This window comes from Anguilla anguilla, chromosome 8 (genome assembly GCF_013347855.1).
Source record: "Anguilla anguilla isolate fAngAng1 chromosome 8, fAngAng1.pri, whole genome shotgun sequence".
NCBI lineage: Eukaryota > Metazoa > Chordata > Actinopteri > Anguilliformes > Anguillidae > Anguilla > Anguilla anguilla.
In genome coordinates this window covers 33,697,809-33,717,687 of record NC_049208.1, presented here as the reverse complement: position 1 = coordinate 33,717,687, position 19,879 = coordinate 33,697,809, and the positions used below count along the sequence as shown (strand labels likewise).

At 46.1% G+C, this 19,879-nt stretch overlaps 2 protein-coding genes across 4 annotated transcripts in view; one reads left to right on the top strand and one right to left on the bottom strand.

The window, feature by feature from the left end:
* The first annotated feature begins 467 nt into the window (after positions 1-467).
* LOC118232856 (prenylated Rab acceptor protein 1-like) lies at positions 468-5,605 on the top strand. 3 transcript variants are annotated; one of them, XM_035428027.1, is made up of 6 exons: positions 468-634; positions 1,989-2,113; positions 2,448-2,660; positions 3,261-3,358; positions 3,857-3,958; positions 4,567-5,605. In XM_035428027.1, the coding sequence occupies exons 2-6, from the start codon at positions 2,043-2,045 to the stop codon at positions 4,653-4,655; spliced, it is 573 nt and encodes a 190-aa protein (XP_035283918.1). In that variant the 5' UTR covers positions 468-634; positions 1,989-2,042; the 3' UTR covers positions 4,656-5,605. The 3 variants fall into 3 exon arrangements, with proteins under 3 accessions (XP_035283918.1, XP_035283917.1, XP_035283919.1); XM_035428026.1 differs by having other exon boundaries at positions 476-630; XM_035428028.1 differs by lacking the exon at positions 468-634 and adding an exon at positions 662-680.
* A 3,656-nt stretch (positions 5,606-9,261) lies between these two features.
* LOC118234122 (sodium/potassium-transporting ATPase subunit alpha-3-like) overlaps positions 9,262-19,879 on the bottom strand; it is a 35,104-nt gene continuing 24,486 nt past the window's right edge. The window contains exons 10-21 of the mRNA XM_035430470.1: positions 17,462-17,706; positions 16,249-16,441; positions 14,207-14,519; positions 13,696-13,846; positions 13,345-13,513; positions 13,080-13,234; positions 12,808-12,931; positions 12,426-12,571; positions 11,925-12,055; positions 11,686-11,787; positions 11,495-11,586; positions 9,262-10,395 (exon numbers count right to left, since the gene is read on the bottom strand). Coding sequence (XP_035286361.1) covers positions 10,367-10,395; positions 11,495-11,586; positions 11,686-11,787; positions 11,925-12,055; positions 12,426-12,571; positions 12,808-12,931; positions 13,080-13,234; positions 13,345-13,513; positions 13,696-13,846; positions 14,207-14,519; positions 16,249-16,441; positions 17,462-17,706 — 1,850 coding nt within the window. The 3' untranslated portion in view covers positions 9,262-10,366. The remainder of the gene's footprint in view (positions 10,396-11,494; positions 11,587-11,685; positions 11,788-11,924; positions 12,056-12,425; positions 12,572-12,807; positions 12,932-13,079; positions 13,235-13,344; positions 13,514-13,695; positions 13,847-14,206; positions 14,520-16,248; positions 16,442-17,461; positions 17,707-19,879) is intronic.

The following is a 19,879-nucleotide window of genomic DNA, read 5'->3' as shown; positions in this document are numbered from 1 at the left end:
GGAGAACAGCTGATTGTGAGGTTGTTAATTATTGCTTTGATGGACAGCAGTGCCAGAATGGGAAAGTGCTTAAATACAAGGAAACCCTTACTTAATAAATCATTGAACCCTTTATTCATTGCAGAATATAGGCCTAGGTGTAGCCTACCAGCCTATGGTTTTGAATTTAGTCGAATACATTTACAAATGAATCTTTCTATTTGGGTTCAAAACATAATTCTGATAAATGGAAAATCATGACATTATGTGAATTTCAGTAGCATTCCAAGAAATTGGAAAATTGAGGATTTTTATCAAGTGTTTTGTCACGCCGGTATAGAAGGTAAATTAAGTATGCCGTGGATTTAGTTTCGTCGGCAGACAGATGACATCACATCTCATGAGCCCGAAAACCCCACAAATCGACACGCAATTGAGTGTATGCTTATTATTCATGGATATACGGTCATAATTCATAACCTGGACTGACGCCTAGTGACACGCACTTGAATTTGCAGAGAATGTAAATGCACATAAAACGGCTCTGTTTCATCGACATGCATATTGTATCCAACTACCCTACATCACATCCGCTAAGTAACTTCGCTGGCTATACTACCCGGAACAGAAAACGGCATCGTTTGTGGAGTTGTGAGTATGTGATTACATTTATTGGAAAACTGCAAACACACGACTTGTTGGTAGCTATCCATCTTGCACAAGATGCCGTTTAACTTTCTGAGGTTTCAATGCGGTAACAGTAATCCTGTGTAACGCTGGCATGTTGGCTTAATGTTACTAACTAGTGTAACGTCAGATATGACAGTCCTAAGATAAGGCTAACGTTGGCTAGCTAGCTAACACTGCGGGGTATGAACTGGGTACTCACGGGCATCTCTTTCGAACAAAATTAAGACTGGGGCTTTAGCCTATATCCAACATAAAACACGAGTAAAAAGTTAATTGACGTTTACTTTTTTCACTTGCTACCAGGATATCGTCGATTCATATCGCCAAACAACTGCATTGTTGTCTTTTGCTTGCCATTTGTTTCAGAGCTGGATTGCTATCTAGCAGCTAAAGTTAGCTGGCTAGTTGGAGCAAACCTTATAGATGACGTGTCTAATAACATTAGGATATATTAATTTTCTCGTGGTAGTACGCCGCGTATAGTGCATGAGAAAGGGCGCAGTATTTTCAGAGACATTGCTACCTAGTTAGCCGACGTCGTAAAATTTCTTCTTACAGTGAAGAATCGCTGATTTGTTTACATTCTGTACTGATGTGACTGCAAGCAAATGTATCGCTGTTACCCTTGCAGCTGTTTTCACACAAGCCACGTCGGAAGCGTGCCCGACACGCAAGCGTAGAAATGTGTTACCGTGGCGACACAATTATATCGAGAAATAACATCTTTGTGGGGGGCGGCGGGGGGATTATGTATACTGTCGCTGCATTTAGATCAAACTTTTTCTGCATCAAGTAAAACACTAGTCATTCACCCACTCTGTCTGTTTATAATGACATCATATAGATTGCCACCCCCACCCCCCCCCCCCCCCCCCCCAAAAAAAAAAACTAAAGGCTGAACGTGTATATAGGCCCATTTATATAATTTTCTGTACCCTACTTGAGTATGCTTGATGTAATAAAAGTTGCAAAGAAGTTCAAGTCTAAGCCTAAAGATACTTTACTGAAGAGTACAATTGTTCAAAAAGTGATCCAAGTATATGCTATATTAGTGAGCTTATAAAACTTTGTAGGGTCCACCTTGTCAAAGTTCCCATCAGCCTAAAAGGGGTTTTTGAAGTGGTAGGTCTCTCATATGATCATGAAAGACATCCGAGCACCACTCCACTGTAAGATTCAGGGGAGATTCTGTAGTTAGTACATAAAAAAACTGAGGTGATCCACAGCCATGTTTGCGACTGCACAGGCGAAGGTGTTACAAAGAAATAATTGAAAATGAACAGCGCCTTATTTTCTTATTTCCTCTTTTCTATGACCAGCATCTAAGACTTTCCCAGTGATTCGTGTACTGAGGAGGGGGTGAGAGGACAGCAATGGCAGGGAAGGCTGCAGATCCATTCTCCATAGATGCTGGGGAGCAACCCGCCATGAGTGTAGCTGGAAAGTAAGCCGGTTTTATGATTTCTGTTTCTCATTTTAAAAAATGTGAGGCATACATGTATTTTACAAACTTTGTATTTCCATTACTACCATGTAGATATTACTCCCTTAATGAAAATCCTACTGTACAGCCACATAGGTCTGATGAAGGAACACTAACTAAACTCCAGTGAGCATTTGTTTGGTGTATGTGACTTGAGTATGATTGGAATGTGGAATAAATCACTGCTGCAAGTGTCACTTTCACCAGTTCATTCTGTTGGAATGCGGTTTTTCCATAAGTAGCCCATGATTCTCTGTACAAAGTTTAGTTGTTTTTTTCCTCCTCCCTCCACCAGACATTGGTTGCCCAGAGGGTTGTCAGGAAGTGTGGCTAAGGAGTGGTTTGAGCGGCGTCGCATGGCAATACGGCCGTGGGCGGGGTTTGTCGACCAGCGCAGGTTCTCCAAGCCTCGCAACTTCGGAGAGCTCTGCCAGAGAGTGGTGCGCAACCTGGACACTTACCACAGCAACTACACCTTCATCTTCCTGGGGCTCATCCTCTACTGCATGTGAGCCCTGCTTTATTCACGCATTCTCTCTGACCCTGGGAGAAAATTGCATTGTGGGTAATGTAGTTTGATGTAAAGCATCTGAACAAACTAGTTCCATGTGGTTCTTTGGTTTCTTCCTTAGCAGTCTAGACAGGAAATAACTATCAACCGGTTTGGCCAGGTCTGCTGTTAGTTTGCAGACGCACTGGTATGGCAGGGTTCCTTCCAGACCTGGGTCAAATACGTATTTGTTTCGGATTCAAATACTGATCTTGTCTGGTGTATTGGAACCAATTAAATACTCTCAAAAAGTGCATACCCCGCCTTCGGGTCATGCTGGCAGGCTCAATTATACCAGGCAAGATCAACAGAGCACAGAAAAGTATTTGAATCCAAAACAAATACGTATTTGACCCCGGTCTGGTTCCTTCTGACTTGGCTTGGCCCTCTTGCCCCTCCTTGAGTCTGTTTTGACCAGCGGAACTAGAGGGCAACCAACATGGACACACAGAGTGGTTGTGCTCCGGCATTCTAATGAGAGAATTCATTTATTCATTATTGAGCTGCATCAGAGCGACCAGCTGGCCATGCTGACTGCCTCCCTGTTTGTTCCTGTAGCATCAGCTCCCCCATGCTGCTCCTAGCCCTGGCTGTGTTCGTAGGTGCATTCTACATCATCCATCTCAAGTCTTTGGAGTCCAAGCTGGTCCTGTTCGGTGAGTGAGATCGTCTGTCTTTCTCAGCCGGGATGTCTTCCTCCTGTCCCCGGGTTGCCGAGAGACACAGACTAGACAATTTATCCAAACTAAAAATACTCTAAAATGCTTAAGGGGCCCTTCTGAACATAATGTGTTACTGCCAAAATGCTCTATAATCCAAAGTGATTTGTTCTTGCACTGTGTTTTTGAGCGTGAGCTGTTTGTGGTTTATAGTGCAAATCTGACCCCAATAGTCTGTTCAAGTGCACCCACACATTAGCTCTGATGCCTAAGTATTAGAGGTTCTAGGTCTACAGGAAAGCGTTGAGCCAAGAAATAAGCTGATGTTTATTGTCTCTGTCTGTGTTCAGCTTTGTGCCTGATCGTGGCTCGCACGCACGAGTCGGGCAGGTGTTGTGGCTGCTCAGTGACAGAGAGTCACATGTGCGGAACGGTCCTGGAAGTAATGTAGACTCATCAGTTTGTTTGTTTCCCCCTCCCGCTCGCACCCCACAGGGAGAGAGGTTACGGGAGTGCACCAGCTCTCGCTGGCCGGAGCCATGTCCTCTCCCGTCTTCTGGTTGGCTGGAGCGGGAACAGCGGTCTTCTGGGTGCTGGGTGAGTCTGGCCTCATTGGCCCGCGTTCTGTCCGTCCAGCTGTCCACCCTCGTTTTGCGCCCAGCTCACGTCCACCTCGTCTGCTTCTTAACGAGCCCAGGCTCCGCGTTTCATAGAGCGTCTCAGAGCAGGAGTGCTGATCTAGGATTGGTTTTCCCTTGTCTGTATTCCATTCCGTTCTTATACGCGTTAAAAGCCAAAACTGATCCTAGATCAGATGGACGTGAGGTACTTCATGAATATGGGCCCAGATTTGTCTCCCTCCCCTTCCCAAGTGTTTCTGTCATTGTCTCCCCTTTCATTTAATTTGATTGTATTTCATTCAGTCAGATTTATAGTCGATGTAGCGTAAATTTTTTGCTGTTTGTTAAACCCCGCTTGCCCCCATTTCCTCTGTCCAAACACCTCACAAAACAGTAATAGAAATATAAAAAAGGAAAATGCAACTGACAGATGCGAAAAGGCTAATCTGCTGTGGCTCTTTGATGTTGCTTATCTTTCTCTCGTATGTGTTTTTTTTTGTGATTCACATGGTCACATCTATGAACCTCTCATTCTAAGCATTTGTGCTGTGAGCTGACTGTCTCTCTTCCCTCTCTCTCTCTCAGGGGCTACTCTGGCTGTGATTGGCTCCCATGCTGCTTTCCGGGAGATGGATGGCGCAATGGAGGAGGAGCTCATGATGGAGCCCGTCTAACCTTTGACCTGTTTGCCTTAACTTCTCATACCACAGTATATTCCTTGTCTATCTAATAGTATTATTCAATCAGTCATACTCTGTTAAGTAAAATGTATCGATTAGCTCAACACTCGACTGAATGATATACATACGGAATGGCTCTCATTGATTAGTGCAGTACAGTACAGTACAGCCTGGCTTCCATCCATTACGTGGAAAATACTATGTATTTTCTTGCAAAATATGATATGCCTCCCAGAACATTTATCGATAAACTACAAGTGTGGAAGTGTATAGTGCTTTTAACCCGACGTGGAAAATCCAGGTTTAGAAAGCAAAAGTCCTTTATGATATTTTGTTCCAATCAACTGGATTTGCTAATTAGCATGATTCTTCAGCCAGGAGGCACAAATAATGAGTGAAATCAGCTGGCTGAGTTCATGTGTGGAAGAAATGCATTGGCAGGACTTTTACTTTCTGACCCCTGGAATTTCGACCTCTGCTTTTAACAAAGGTACTGAGGTATAAATCACATAGAGTCAACCAAACTGCATTACACATGAAATGCATACACAGAATTGTATATTTCAGATTTATGCAACTGAAATACTACCTATCCCTTTGTACTGAGGGACAGAGGCAGACCGGTACATGTTTAAATAGAGTCTTTTCTGCTATGTATAAATGAGTTTATGTCTACCCCTGGCTTTGTCAGAATTGGCTGTGCTTTAAGTAATTAGATGCCTTGATCAACAAGGGCATTATGAACAGCTCGATGTAGTCAGCATGTTTCTTCAATCATTATTTTTTATGTTTGTTTTTTCTATATTGTTCTTTTTACACTAAAGTTCTTTCTATTTATATTGGTTATACTGGTATGTATTGTTGGCTGTTACAGTGTTTAAGTTCTGTATGTTTTTATATTGACCATAGGGAAGTGCAATAAACATGGTTGGCCTGTTAGCTTCTTTCAGGGGATTTTGTATTCGTCTGTATGAATCTGTGTTTGCTTTTGGGTAAAAGAGTGGCTGGGGTTTTGGTGTGTCATAACACAAATGGAATTTACGGCGGATCTTTGGGGAAAAATAATATATATAACAGCTATGTATTTTAAATATATCTTGCAATATCTGAAAGTGGCAATAATTTGAATATTTGCATATAAATAGGAAAGTGTTGCAATATCTTGATATTATTTTGATAATGTATTTTTAGATTTTTGACATGTTGGTATTCTTGATAATATATTTTGTTTGCATTATATTCCATTTCTGTAAGGGTGCTTAACAGTGAAGTTTGTATGGGTAACAATGCAGAGAAGCAGTGGAGAAACCGTTTCAAACCGCAAGCTGCAGGTTCAAATCCCACGTTCCATGCCTTTGTTGCCACTGCATTGCACCCTAATTGCATCGGTGTATATCCAGCAGCGTAAATGAATCTTTGCACCCCGTAGGTCACGCTCTCTGACACGCCCCGGATGTGCTTGGAAGGGTGTGCTGCGGGTGAGCTGTCTGTCGTGAGGCCCCTATGTGGGGGGAGGCGGGGGGTGTGGGGGGATGACAGCTGGGGGTCACAGCATGCAGAGCAGCAGAGAGCTGCCCTCCAAGGACTGCCTGCCTGCTCTTCCACATCAAAACAAGACCTGACTGACAGCTGGGACATCTGCATTCGCCCTCCAGATTCGCTGCTCGGTGCCCATTTCTGTAGGTGCTGTGAATATTGCATTGGCTGTATTCATCTTGAATTTCTCTTCTAATTAATCTTTCTCCCATACTAATATAAAACATTCTAATATAAACTAAAGCAATAATTTAGGTACGACTATTATGTGAAATTGCGTACTAAAGCATGCTATGGGGCTGCTGGATGGCAGTTAAAATACAGGCTTTCTGTCATATCCGCCCCAACAGCTGGTATGAAATCCTGATCACCACTGCCGACTGGCTGGCAGCTCCGCCAGGCAGCGCACGATTAGCCTTTAGCGTAGCCGTGAGAGGAAGAGTTACGGTTGGTGTGACCGTCCTCATTGCACACCGGCGATTCCTCTTATCGATCGGGCGCCCAGCGTGCCTGCGCCAGCTACGCGTTAAATGGCACAGGCAGCACAGCACGGCGAGTGTGAAATTAAAAAGCTGGAGGTAGCGCACGCTTCGGAGAAGAGCACGAGCTTGACTGCGCTCACCCCCAAGTTTATGGAGGAAGGATATGATAGTGCATTTTGAAACCTTGAGAAGAAGAAAAACATTTTTTTAAGGATAAGCACAAGTAGTAGTAAAATGGTTATGGATAAAGACTATTTACACAATTGGGGAATAAATTTACCAAAGGATGTGGATATTGAATATTACTTTATCCTTGTGTGATGTTTGGGGGGAAAAAGCATTCATAACAACTGGAGCACATACCTATTAAGTAAATTATTTGGGCTTTTCATGTTTGCAGGTCTGACCTCTAAATGATTTCACTTTCATTTATCTGTTACAGAACTGGTCTTAAATGGGAAAAGCTTATTACTTATTGGTGTGAACACACAGCCCCAATTGTGGGTCCTCCCCCATCCTTCCTTACGCCTGTGACCTAGGAGCCATGGCAACCGTGTGACCCGTCCTCCTGTTGCCAAGGAGATGACCTCGGAGAATGTTCCCCCATGTCTCTCTCCACACTGCGGCAAAGGCAGGCGATCGATATTTCGTCGCGCGGAGTAATGGAGCGGAGAGATCAGTGCATTGCTCAGAGATGGGAGGCGATGGCGTGCGATTGGAGGACATCCACCCGGAGGAGAGATGAGAGCAGGGGGGAGTGAATGCCTATCTGTGCCTCTGTGATTAGAGCATGTGTGTGTGTGTGTGTGTGTGTGTGCACGCGCGCATGTGTGTGTGTGTGATAGCGTGTGTGTGTGTGTCTGTGTTTATTAGAGTGGAGAATGAACACATTCACAGTGGGGAAATAATATGTGCTTGTTCTGTGTTTGATGTGTTCAGTGTGTGTGTGTAGTTCTTAAGAGGAGTGTGTAACACAGCTGAAGCTGAAAGCTGCACCATTCTTTTGATAACTAGAGGGACCTGTAGTGGTATTGGTATATTTTTATAGTTTTCATAATACATCACACCTCTAATTGCAGGCTTGTTGATGACTTGTATGTGAGAATACACTGTCACTTGTATTCTCATATATAATGCTATTTAAATGATATGCAATCAGGCATAATTATAAATTAGTGCCTTTGGAAAAGTCTTTTGAACACGTACTGAAAGACAAATTGCATTCTGCCCACCAACTGCTAGGAGTGTAGTTAGTAACTAATCCTGGAAAATATGAGTCATGGCATGGTTCACATGTAGACTCATTATAGCAGTTGTAGTGGTAAGCACATTAGTGAGCACTTCTGACGTCATGCGGGTAGTCTTAATATCCTTTCTTTAGCAGATTTTAAGAACATTTTCACACCAACAAATTTCCTGTCTCTGAGGCAAAACAGGAAGACTAATACATTACATCTCTGAATTCTATTCTATTCACTAAATCTTACAGCCATCCACTTTATAATTGAGCTGTGTACTCTCACAAGCCTAAGTTCACAAATAAATAGTTTACCTTAAAGCTTAGATAATTTGTTCACTATTTTATATCACTTTCAGATAATAAATGTGATGTCATTTTTAAAGCTAAAAGTCCAGTCTCTGTTGTTGGTGCTTGGTGACTGTAGGATTCACCCCAAAAGGCTCATCGTTCCTCTCAAATGAAGCTTACCATTTAATGCTTGTTAAATCACTGAAAACTTCAGTGTCTTGCTGAAATTGCAGTTGCATATTCTGGAAGACAAAAACCTAGGGAAAGTGACATAAGACATACTAGCATGTGTCTTGTATGTATCTAATGCATGTATGTATACCTCCATAACACTTTCTCAAGGGTATGTTTTCAAATGGTTATTACATTTTAAAGGTGATTTTGAAAAGAATTGCATTCTTCTACTGACATATAAATGTAAACAGACAAATTTAAGTGAATAGTGATTACAGAGAAAAGATTTTAGTGAAATGCCCATGATGGTAAGACTTAAGTCTTTCAGAGTTGGAAGTACAGCTTGTCTTGAGATCCAGGGATATTTCTAGGTAGTGGCCATTGCAGAGTGGCAAGCCTGTTCTAATGATTTAGAACGAGGGCCTGTAACTCTGGTCTTGAAGTGCCACGGGGTCTTGTTTTTTGTTGTTGTTTTCACCTTAAAATCAGCAACAACTTCAGACCCAAGTAACCAGGTTTGGTAAGCTAACTGTGCAATCAGTCCTTTTTACTGATCGATTAAGTGTTGAATAACAACTAAAACCATCAGATGCTGGACCAGGTTTGCAGGGTTTAACACGTTTGTTTTGTTTACTTATTAGGTTTGTGATGTGTGCTTCAGTGATGCCGAACAGACCTGTGGACACCATGGGAGCAGCCTGCTTTCCGATCCCGTTCTGTGGGAAAAGCCTTGTGGCTTTTTTAAAAACCCAGTAAAAGACAAATCAGAGCCCAAACAGAAAAAAAGAGAGATCCTTCATTTTATTTTCATTTCTGTCATTGATTCTTTTGCAAGTTCTTTTTGTCCTTTTTAGTTTTTTCCTTTTTATTTAATTATTGAAATTGAAGGAGAAATCTTTTTTTTTTCCTAGAACACAGAAAGATTGATTTTTTTTTTTTCCAACAGGGTAGGAAGTCAACAAGGACAATGGTTCTCACAGTGCACACAGACAGACAGACAGACAGACAGACTGGCAGTAGGAGAGAGAGAGAGATAAAGGTAAGGGAGGAGGGAAGGAGGGTGCGAAAGAGAAAGAGTGGTCATGTCCAAATGAGGGAATCGACTCTCACACACCCCCCTGAAATAAAAAAACATTTAAATAAAAATCATTCAGTCTCAGCGGCTAAGAAAAGAAACAAAATGACATCACTGCGACTGAACTGGCAGGAAAGAGGAGAAATGCGGAGGGCTGTAAGAACACGCCCTCGTTCCTCTACAGCTGAAGGAGGCGAGTATTACTGTAAAACGCAGAGGGGGGGGTGTAAGAACACGCCCGTTTTCCTCTATAACAGAAGGAGCCTAGTATTATGATTGGTCGGTTCTTTCACTGGCTCTTGTGGTCCACCTTTACCAATGGCTTGAATGGGAGGTGAGGGGGGGGCATATGAACAGAAGATGGAGGAAAATGAAAGGAGGGAAGGGAGGGTGAAAAGGGGACGGGGGCGGGGGTGGGGGGAAATGTCATATTCACAGAACTGAGACATTCACGGCACACTAGGGCTCCTTCACTCTACGTTACCAATATACAGCTGCCATTTGTAGATAGAGTTGTGTAACCACCACCCTTATCCATGTACACACTGCAGTGTAACAGCACACATGAACAGTACTAGAAGAGGATATAAAGACTGTAACAGTTCTGGTGGTAGGTCTTATGCTGTAGTCTTTGGGTATAGAGATGGATGGAATGTCAGAGAGAGAGAGAGGGAGAGAGAGAGATAGATAGAGAGAGAGGGAGGACAGGAGTCGTGGCAGGTCGTGTCCCTCTTTTCTCCGGCAGTGTTTCCTCTCTCCTCTTCTCCGATTTTGAGTTAGGGATGGGAGCACTTTTGACATTTTCTTTTAGCTTTGTCATTTTTGTGTGAAGTGTTGCGTTGAGAGGGAGTGGGGGAAAGGGAGATAGAGAGACAGGGAGGATGAAGGGGGATGAGTAGAGACTGATCTTTTAATAGTATGTTTCTTTTTCCACCCAACCTGCAGCAAGAGAGAGGAAGAGAGAGAGGGGGAGTCCCTGTTACTGGAAGGTTATTTCAAAGGCAAGACATTCAAATATTCTGTGCAAACCATTTCAAGCAGAAGATTTTGCAGAAGATATGAATAATTTAACAAAATTCAATCATTCAGAAAGACACTTCCCGCAAATGGAATGAAGCCCCACAGGGACACTGCTTATGAGTCCATCTTTCACACGCAGTATGTGTGTGTGTGTGAGTGTGTGCGTGCGTGCCTGTGTGTATGTGCGTACCTGTGTGTGTGCGCGTGTGTGTCCGTGTGTGAGCGTGTGTGTGTGTGTGTGTGTGTGCATGCGTGAATGTGTGTGTGTGCGTGTGTGTGTATACGTGTGTGTGTACGTGCATATGTGTGTGCGTGTGTGTGCGCGTGTGTGTGTATGCGTTTGTGCATGCCTGTGTACGTGTCTCTGTGTGCGTGTGTGTGCATGTGTGGTTGTGCGTGTGTGTGTACGTGCATGTGTGTGTGTGCGTGTGTGTGCACGTGAGGTTGTGTGTGTGTGTGTGCATGTGCGGTTGTGTGTGTGTGTGTGCATGTGTGGTTGTGTGTGTGCGTATGTGTGTGTGTGTGTGTGTGTGTGTGTGTATGCGTGTGCCTGTGTGTGTGTGTATGTGTGCATGTGCATGCGTGCCTGTGTGTGTGTGCGTGTGTGTATGCGTGTGTGCGTGCCTGTGTACGTGTCTTTGTGTGCATGCGTGTGTGTGTATGTGTGCGTGTGTGCACATGTGCGGTTGTGTGTGTGCGTGTGTGTTTGTGTATGTGTGTGCGTATGTGTGCGTGTGTGCGTGTGTGTGTATGTGTGTGTGTGTGAGAGTGTGTGTGCGTGTGCGTGCGTGTGTGTATGTGTGCGTGTGTGTGTGTGTGTGTGTGAGTGTGCGTGTATGTGTGTGTGTGTGTGTGTGTGTGTGTGTGTGTGTGTGTATGCGTGTGTGTGTGCGTGCGTGCGTGCGTGTGTGCGTGCGTGCGTGCGTGTGTAAGTGTGTGTGTGTGTGCGTTTGTGTGTGTGCGTGTATGTATGTGTGTGTGTGTGTGTATGTAAGCTGTTGCCTGTCTGGCTCAGTACCTCCAGGGTTCCTGCGCAGGAGGAGTTTTCGTATTTCATCGTAAACAAAGATGAGGAAACTGTAGGGGAATGCGCAGAACCACCAGCTGGGCCTGAGAGAGGAGAGAGAGACACACAGTCACTGCTCAGCGTGCTCTCTGGACGGACGGGGGGATGCAGGGTGTGCGTTTAACAGATCTGGGGGCACTCACTTGAGGGGGTACATCCTGAGGGCCACATCCATGCCCGGGCAGTAGGACAGGAAGGCAGCTAAGGCAGTCTCCTCAAACAGCCCAAAAATCAGGATCTTATTTCTGTAAGGGGGTGACAAACAGAGACTCAGACCAATGTGCCAGACACATCTGTGCAGTAAATAAGAGGCAGAGAGCGAGGCGTCTGTGCTGAGATGGGAACTCATGAGGGCTCGGGCAGAGCCAGCGGCCGCGCTCACTTCATGCCCTGCTGGAAAACGGAGTTGCGCCTGGTCTTGCAGATGATGACGTCCGCCCACTGCACCACCACGATGCTCACAAAGAAGGCCGTGTGACACGTGAACTCCACGATCTTCCTCTGCTCGTAGGTCTGAGAGAGAGAGAGAGAGAGAGAGAAAGAGAGACAGAGAGAGACAGAGATAGAGACAGAAAAACACACCAAAAAAAGATTACTGATGTGACTAAATTATTTTCTGGGAAAGACAATTATACTTGTTATTGCTAATTTGTCTCGTTTCTCTTCAGTGGCCCAGATGATGAGATTACTATGTGCAGTGCAGACGGTGTTATTACTCATGGTGACGTAATGCTGAAAAGATAATAAATGTTCCCCTTGTCCTTTGATGGAGACAGTGATAGGAAGGACAGTGAGAGGAAATGAGAGAGACAGATATATAGAGAGAGAGAGAGAGAGTGTGAGAGAGAGAGACGAGGGTGGAAGGCCGGGTGTGTGCACTGACCCACTGCTGGCCGTAGCTGTCCTCCAGGTCGTTCGTGGAGCGGTCGTCCCAGTTGAGGCGGATGCCCACCAGCAGAGAGGGCAGGAAGCCGTTCTCCGCCAGAATCACGAAATAACTGAAGAATCCACCCAGAGCCTGGATCATACCTGTACGGTTACGGAAAGAATACTGTGTCCATGACCACACCCCTTATAGGAACACTGAATCTTTAATCCCCATTAGCACATCCATTTCAGCCACTCTACCAGCAGCACCAGCTCCCTGCAAACAGATTGTCTCGTATATAATAGGCAGGGCCCTTGTACATTCAGTCCCAGATATGATAAAAGATAGCGAAATGGTGCAGTTTAGGTTTGTATTTAACCAAGGGTGAAGGACGCACCGATCTGTCCATAGGCGATGCTGATCAGCCTCTCATTCACCAGCTTGTCCACACGCGGGTTTCTGGGCTGCCTCTTCATGATGTCACTCTCAGCCGCCTCATAGGCCAGGGAAATGGCCGGCACCTGGGAGTGACGGACAGGCACGTTCAAATGCTTAAATGCTAGCAGGAAATGCATCTTAAACAGCGCGTGCAGTGTACAGAGATTGTATAGGGTGTGTACTGGGCGTGTAGTGTGCGTGTGCGATGTGTGTGTGCGGTTTGGCTCTCACCATGTCAGTGCCCAGGTCGATGCAGAGGATGGTGATGGTGCCGAGGGGCAGAGGGATGTTGACCAAGATGAAGAAGAGGAAGGGCGTGATCTCGGGGATGTTGCTGGTCAGGGTGTAAGCGATGGACTTCTTCAGGTTATCAAAGATCAAGCGACCTGTGGAACAGTGGCATAGACTGCATCAGCTGTGGCTCCCCGGCCCAAAGGTGGTTCTGTCCTACTGCAGCCACCTGCTCCACCCCCCAGGGGACACGCCCCTTCCCCACCTTCTTCCACGCCGGTGACGATGGAGGCGAAGTTGTCGTCCAGTAGGATCATGTCGGCCGCTTGTTTGGACACGTCTGAGCCGGAGATCCCCATGGCGACGCCGATGTCGGCCTTCTTCAGGGCGGGGGAGTCATTGACACCGTCCCCTGTTACAGCCACAATGGCCCCCTGAGGAAAGGGTGTGAGAGAGGGGGAGAGGAGTCACCATTGGGAAACTTCCGGAGGCCTTTTTCTTCTGGTAACTTGGCTCTGTGGGCCTTGGACTCTGACTCGCTGAGGTTAAAACTTTCTCAGCTCTCCTCAGTGACTCTGAGACTCTCACACTCTGAGGCTCTCCTCGGTCAGCTCACCTGTCTCTGGCAGCCCTCCACGATGATGAGCTTCTGCTGCGGGGAGGTCCTGGCGAAGACAATCTCGGTGTGGTTCCTCAGAATCTCGTCCATCTGCTCCTGGGACAGGTCCTTCAGGTCTGTGCCGTGGATCACGCAGGCCTTGGCATCCCTGTCACACACACACACACGCACGCACGTGCGCTCAAATAACGCTAATGTAGCGCTTAATGTCCACCATCTGCGACTGTGCATTAATGTGTGTGTGTGTGTGTGTGTGTGTTATCTGGGGATGACATGACTAATTGAGGGCATGTCATTATCTACATGTACATGTGTGCTGCATGTGTATGTGTGTGACCTGAGGCTGACCTGGCTGACTGAGGGCATGCATGTTGCATGTGTCTACATGTATGTGTGTCCATGTGACAGTGTGTAAGTGTGTACGTTGTTACCTGGGGTTAACCTGGCTGACTAAGAGCATGTGTGCGCATGTGACAGTGTGTAAGTGCGTAAGTGTGTAAGTCTTTACCTGGGGTTGACCTGGCTGACTGGAATGTTGAGCCGAGCAGCAATGTCCTCCACAGTCTCGTTGCCCTCGGAGATGATGCCGACACCCTTGGCGATGGCCTTGGCGGTGATGGGGTGGTCCCCGGTCACCATGATGACCTTGATCCCGGCGGAGCGGCACTTGCCAACGGCGTCGGGCACGGCGGCGCGGGGCGGGTCGATCATGGACATCAGGCCCACGAAGCACAGGTTGTCCGTCTGGAAGTTGACGTCGTCGCAGTCAAAGGCAAAGCCCTTGGGGTACTTGTCCTCTGCCAACAGGACGTGACAGAACCCTGTGGGGAGAAAGAGGGGGGCGTGGCCTGGGGGTGAGACCTGTCCTGAAATCCACATCTACCTCCCTATGTCCTGCCTCACAACAGGGCAGCTCTTTTTCTCTCAACACCCCATTAGTGCAGTGACAGACTGTTCATGTGTTTAGAAATCCTCTCTCCCTCCCTCTTCCCCAGTACAGCTCCCCATTCACCCACCACGATCTCTCTCTTTCTCTGTTTTGTCTCTCTCCCTCTCACTCTCCCTCCCAATACAGCACACTAAATAAATATCATAACAAAAATCAGTGAGAATGGGAATAAACACAAATGCACACACATGCATGTACAGTACACAACCCAGCACTCTCTCTCCCCTGTGACCCAGCATGATCCTTCCCTATCTGCTCTCTCTCTCTGTCTTACCCAGCACCCTCTCCCCTGTGACCCAGCATGATCCTTCCCTATCTGCTCTCTCTCTCTGTCTTACCCAGCACCCTCTCCCCTGTGACCCAGCATGATCCTTCCCTATCTGCTCTCTCTCTCTGTCTTACCCAGCACCCTCTCCCCTGTGACCCAGCATGATCCTTCCCTATCTGCTCTCTCTCTCTGTCTTACCCAGCACCCTCTCCCCTGTGACCCAGCATGATCCTTCCCTATCTGCTCTCTCTCTCTGTCTTACCCAGCACCCTCTCCCCTGTGACCCAGCATGATCCTTCCCTATCTGCTCTCTCTCTCTCTGTCTTACCCAGCACCCTCTCCCCTGTGACCCAGCATGATCCTTCCCTATCTGCTCTCTCTCTCTGTCTTACCCAGCACCCTCTCCCCTGTGACCCAGTATGATCCTTCCCTATCTGCTCTCTCTCTCTGTCTTACCCAGCACCCTCTCACCTGTGACCCAGCATGATCCTTCCCTATCTGCTCTCTCTCTCTGTCTTACCCAGCACCCTCTCCCCTGTGACCCAGCATGATCCTTCCCTATCTGCTCTCTCTCTGTCTTACCCAGCACCCTCTCCCCTGTGACCCAGCATGATCCTTCCCTATCTGCTCTCTCTCTCTGTCTTACCCAGCACCCTCTCCCCTGTGACCCAGCATGATCCTTCCCTATCTGCTCTCTCTCTCTGTCTTACCCAGCACCCTCTCCCCTGTGACCCAGCATGATCCTTCCCTATCTGCTCTCTCTCTCTGTCTTACCCAGCACCCTCTCCCCTGTAACCCAGCATGATCCTTCCCTATCTGCTCTCTCTCTCTGTCTTACCCAGCACCCTCTCCCCTGTGACCCAGCATGATCCTTCCCTATCTGCTCTCTCTCTCTGTCTTACCCAGCACCCTCTCACCTGTAACCCAGCATGATCCTTCCCTATCTGCTCTCTCTCTCTGTCTTACCCAGCACCCTCTCCCCTGTGACCCAGCATGATCCTTCCCTATCTGCTCTCTCACTGTCTTACCCAGCACCCTCTCCCCTGTGACCCAGCATGCTCCTAGCCTTATCTGCTCTCTCTCTCTGTCTTACCCAGCACCCTCTCCCCTGTGACCCAGCATGATCCTTCCCTATCTGCTCTCTGTCTTACCCAGCACCCTCTCCCCTGTGACCCAGCATGCTCCTTCCCCTATCTGCTCTCTGTCTTACCCAGCACCCTCTCCCCTGTGACCCAGCATGCTCCTTCCCCTATCTGCTCTCTGTCTTACCCACCACTCTTTTCCCCTGTAACCCAGCACAGTCCTTCCCCTATCTGCTCTCTCTCTGTCTTACCCAGCACCCTCTCCCCCAGTCCTCCCAGCTCCAGGTAGGCGTTCTGGAAGGCCTCTTTCAGCTCGTCGTCCATGGGCTGCTCCTTGCCCTGCAGCAGGATGGTGGAGCAGCGGTCCAGGATGCGCTCGGGGGCGCCCTTCATCACCAGCAGGTAGCGGTTGTCGTTGGGGTCCTCGGTCTCGTGCACAGAGAGCTGGAGGCGTGTCAATGATCAGGTCATTACAGGGTCTTTATGTGTCTGCCTGTTTACTGTAGGCCTTTACTGCCTACGGAAAACACTGCACTACTGCATTTATGAAACGCAACTGTACAGCAGAGGTGGCTGTGAACCGGGCAAATGATTACTCAATACATTCTCTCTAATTCTCACTGGTGTGGTTGAATAGGGCTAATGCCGTCTCATTGCTTGTCTGTGGTGTGGTTGAATAGGGATAATGCTGTCTCAGTGCTTCTCTCTGGTGTGGTAGAATAGCATTAATCCTGTGTCAGTGCTTCTCTCTAGTGTGGTTGAATAGGGCTAATGCTGTCTCAGTGCTTCTCTCTGGTGTGGTTGAATAGGGCTAATGCTCTCTCAGTGCTTCTCTCTAGTATGACTGAATATGGCTAATCCTGTCAGTGCTTCTCTCTAGTGTGGTTGAATAGGGCTAATGCTGTCTCAGTGCTTCTCTAGTGTGGTTGAATAGGGCTAATGCTCAGTGCTTCTCTCTAGTGTGGTTGAACAGGGCTAATGCTGTCTCAGTGCTTCTCTCTAGTGTGGTTGAATAGGGCTAATGCTCAGTGCTTCTCTCTAGTGTGGTTGAACAGGGCTAATGCTGTCTCAGTGCTTCTCTCTAGTGTGGTTGAATAGGGCTAATGCTGTCTCAGTGCTTCTCTAGTGTGGTTGAATAGGGCTAATGCTCAGTGCTTCTCTCTAGTGTGGTTGAACAGGGCTAATGCTGTCTCAGTGCTTCTCTCTAGTGTGGTTGAATAGGGCTAATGCTGTCTCAGTGCTTCTCTAGTGTGGTTGAATAGGGCTAATGCTCAGTGCTTCTCTCTAGTGTGGTTGAACAGGGCTAATGCTGTCTCAGTGCTTCTCTCTAGTGTGCTTGAATAGGGCTAATGCAGTCTCAGTGCTTCTCTCTAGTGTGGTTGAATAGGGTTAACATTGTCTCAGTGCTTCTCTCTGGTGTGGCTGAATAGTGTGGTTGAACAGGGTAGGGCGTGACTCACTGACCTGGTACTTGTTGGTGGAGTTGAAGGGGATCTCGGCCACCTTCTTGTTGTTCTCCCTCATGGCCTTGACGGCGCCGCAGGAGAGCTCGATGCACTTGAGCAGGGCCGACTCGGAGGCATCGCCCGCCACGTCCCGCTTCAGGATGGGCATGTGCTCCTGGCCCGCCTTGAAACTGGCGCGGTTGCACAGGGACGCGATGCGCGCCAGCGACACCCAGGTGGTGGAACTCTTGTCAAAGGAGGTGCCTGGGTGAGGAGAACAGAGCGAGTGAGGGGTCACTTCCCTGGCTCACCAACACACAAAGAATTACTCTTTACTCTCCACTCTGCCTTTCCATTAATCCCATACACTTTACTAGTCTTGGTTCTCAAAACACCTTGTGTAGGGATCTCAAACTCGAATCCTGAAGGTCCATGGTTTCTTCTGGGTTTTGATGTGTTTCAGCACTTAATTTAAGTTAAAAAAAAACATGCTGCCCTCTAGGACAGTCTCTGCCTTAGTATATTATTAAGCTGTTCAAGGAAAACTTTTCCAAATTTTCCAAATATTTACTTGAAGTTCCCTTGTGAAGGAAAAGCACTTTGGTACTAAAACAGATAGAGGCAATCTTTTACGTATTTTTGCTAATATCTTCCTGAATTTGGAATAGCCATCTTATTAAAGTTTAATTAGTTGTTTAATTAAACGCCCTAAAATGTATTACATCTCTTTAATGAATAATCAAATTAAAATGAACTCATGAATTTTAATACAACCTTTTTTGGTTCAGGGGCATTAATGAGCAAAAGTTAGCTCCAAATACTGATTTATTTCTCAGAGGATGTAAGGCAGACACTGTAATTTGCCGGTCATTAGCTATTTAACTTCTGAAACAGACCTAATGAACAGAGATCAGCTGGAATGGAGATCAGCCCAGTGCACCATTACATGTCTTACACAGTGCTGGTCAGGTAGATCTGGTACTGAAGGCAGACCAGCAGAGATACTGTAGGTAAGCTGCTTGGTTCTCCAATCTCCGTAGACTTCACATAGTGTCTATATATACATATGCACATATTTATGTGTTTATGTTGAATATACGCTCACCGGCCACTTCATTAGGTACACCTGTTCAACTGCAAACTGCACCCGTTAACGCAAATATCTAATCAGCCAATCACGTGACAGTAGCTCGATGCATTTACGCATGTAGACATGGTCAAGACGATCTGCTGAAGTTCAAACTAAGCATCAGAATGGAGAAGAAAGGTGATTTAAGTGACTTTGAACGTGGCATGGTTGTTGGTGCCAGACGGGCTGGTTTGAGTATTTCAGAAACTGCTGATCTACTGGGATTTTCACGCACAATCATCTCTAGGGTTTACATAGAATGGTCCGAAAATAGAAAATATCCAGTGAGCAGCAGTTCTCTGGGCAAAAATGCCTTGTTGATGGCAGAGGTCAGAGGAAAATGGCCAGACTGGTTCGAGCTGATAGAAAGTAACAGTAGAACAGTAACTCAAATAACCACTCGTTACATCCGAGGTATGCAGAAGAGCATCTCTGAACGCACACCACGTCAAACCTTGAAGCAGATGGGCTACAGCAGCAGAAGACCACACCGGGTGCCACTCCTGTCACCTAATGAAGTGGCCGGTGAGTGTATATGCTTGAATGCTTAGCCCATATGTGTAGTTTTATGTCTATGTATGTATATATGAGTATTTATGTCTGCATGTGAACATACCAGGAATGCAAATTTACAATAACTTTGACTGATTAATTTTAATGTTAAAGAATGAATAATCGATAGGTAAATTCCATTAACTAACGATATATAGCTCACCAATAAAAATGCAAGTGACACAAGATGTAGCAGTTGTACTGACTCAAAAAGCTTTGTTGAACGGGTTCATTTTCTTCCACATTCAAAACGCATTAGAACAAATAAGGCAATATTTGTTTAGATGACTGCTAAATTTAGGCAACATAATCAACAGCTCAGAGAATTTAATGTCTCTTCCTTCCGCATGCTACACTAAATAGTCTATTAAAACAGTAATAAATTAGCTCAGTCTTCATGTGTGCAATAATAAATTAAATACACTTTCTCGCAGTTATAAAATCTTATTGTAATAATCCCACAGAAAGCGGCCATTATTTCCAGTCTCCAACAGGGCATATGCAAGGCATGGGCTAGGAAAATAGAACATAGCGGTAGACAACTTGCCTAGGCACTTGAAATAAATCCAACTCCTGAGGGGGAAATTTCCATAGGAAATCAATGAAGGAGTCAGTTATAGGTCTTTAAATTACCATCAATCTAGTAATATATTAAAACACAGCCATTTCAAAATGCCAAAAGGCTGCTGTGTAGCTCAGGACTAATGCATGGCAAACATATTTAAAAACCAAGATTTGCACTTTTAATTTATAAGA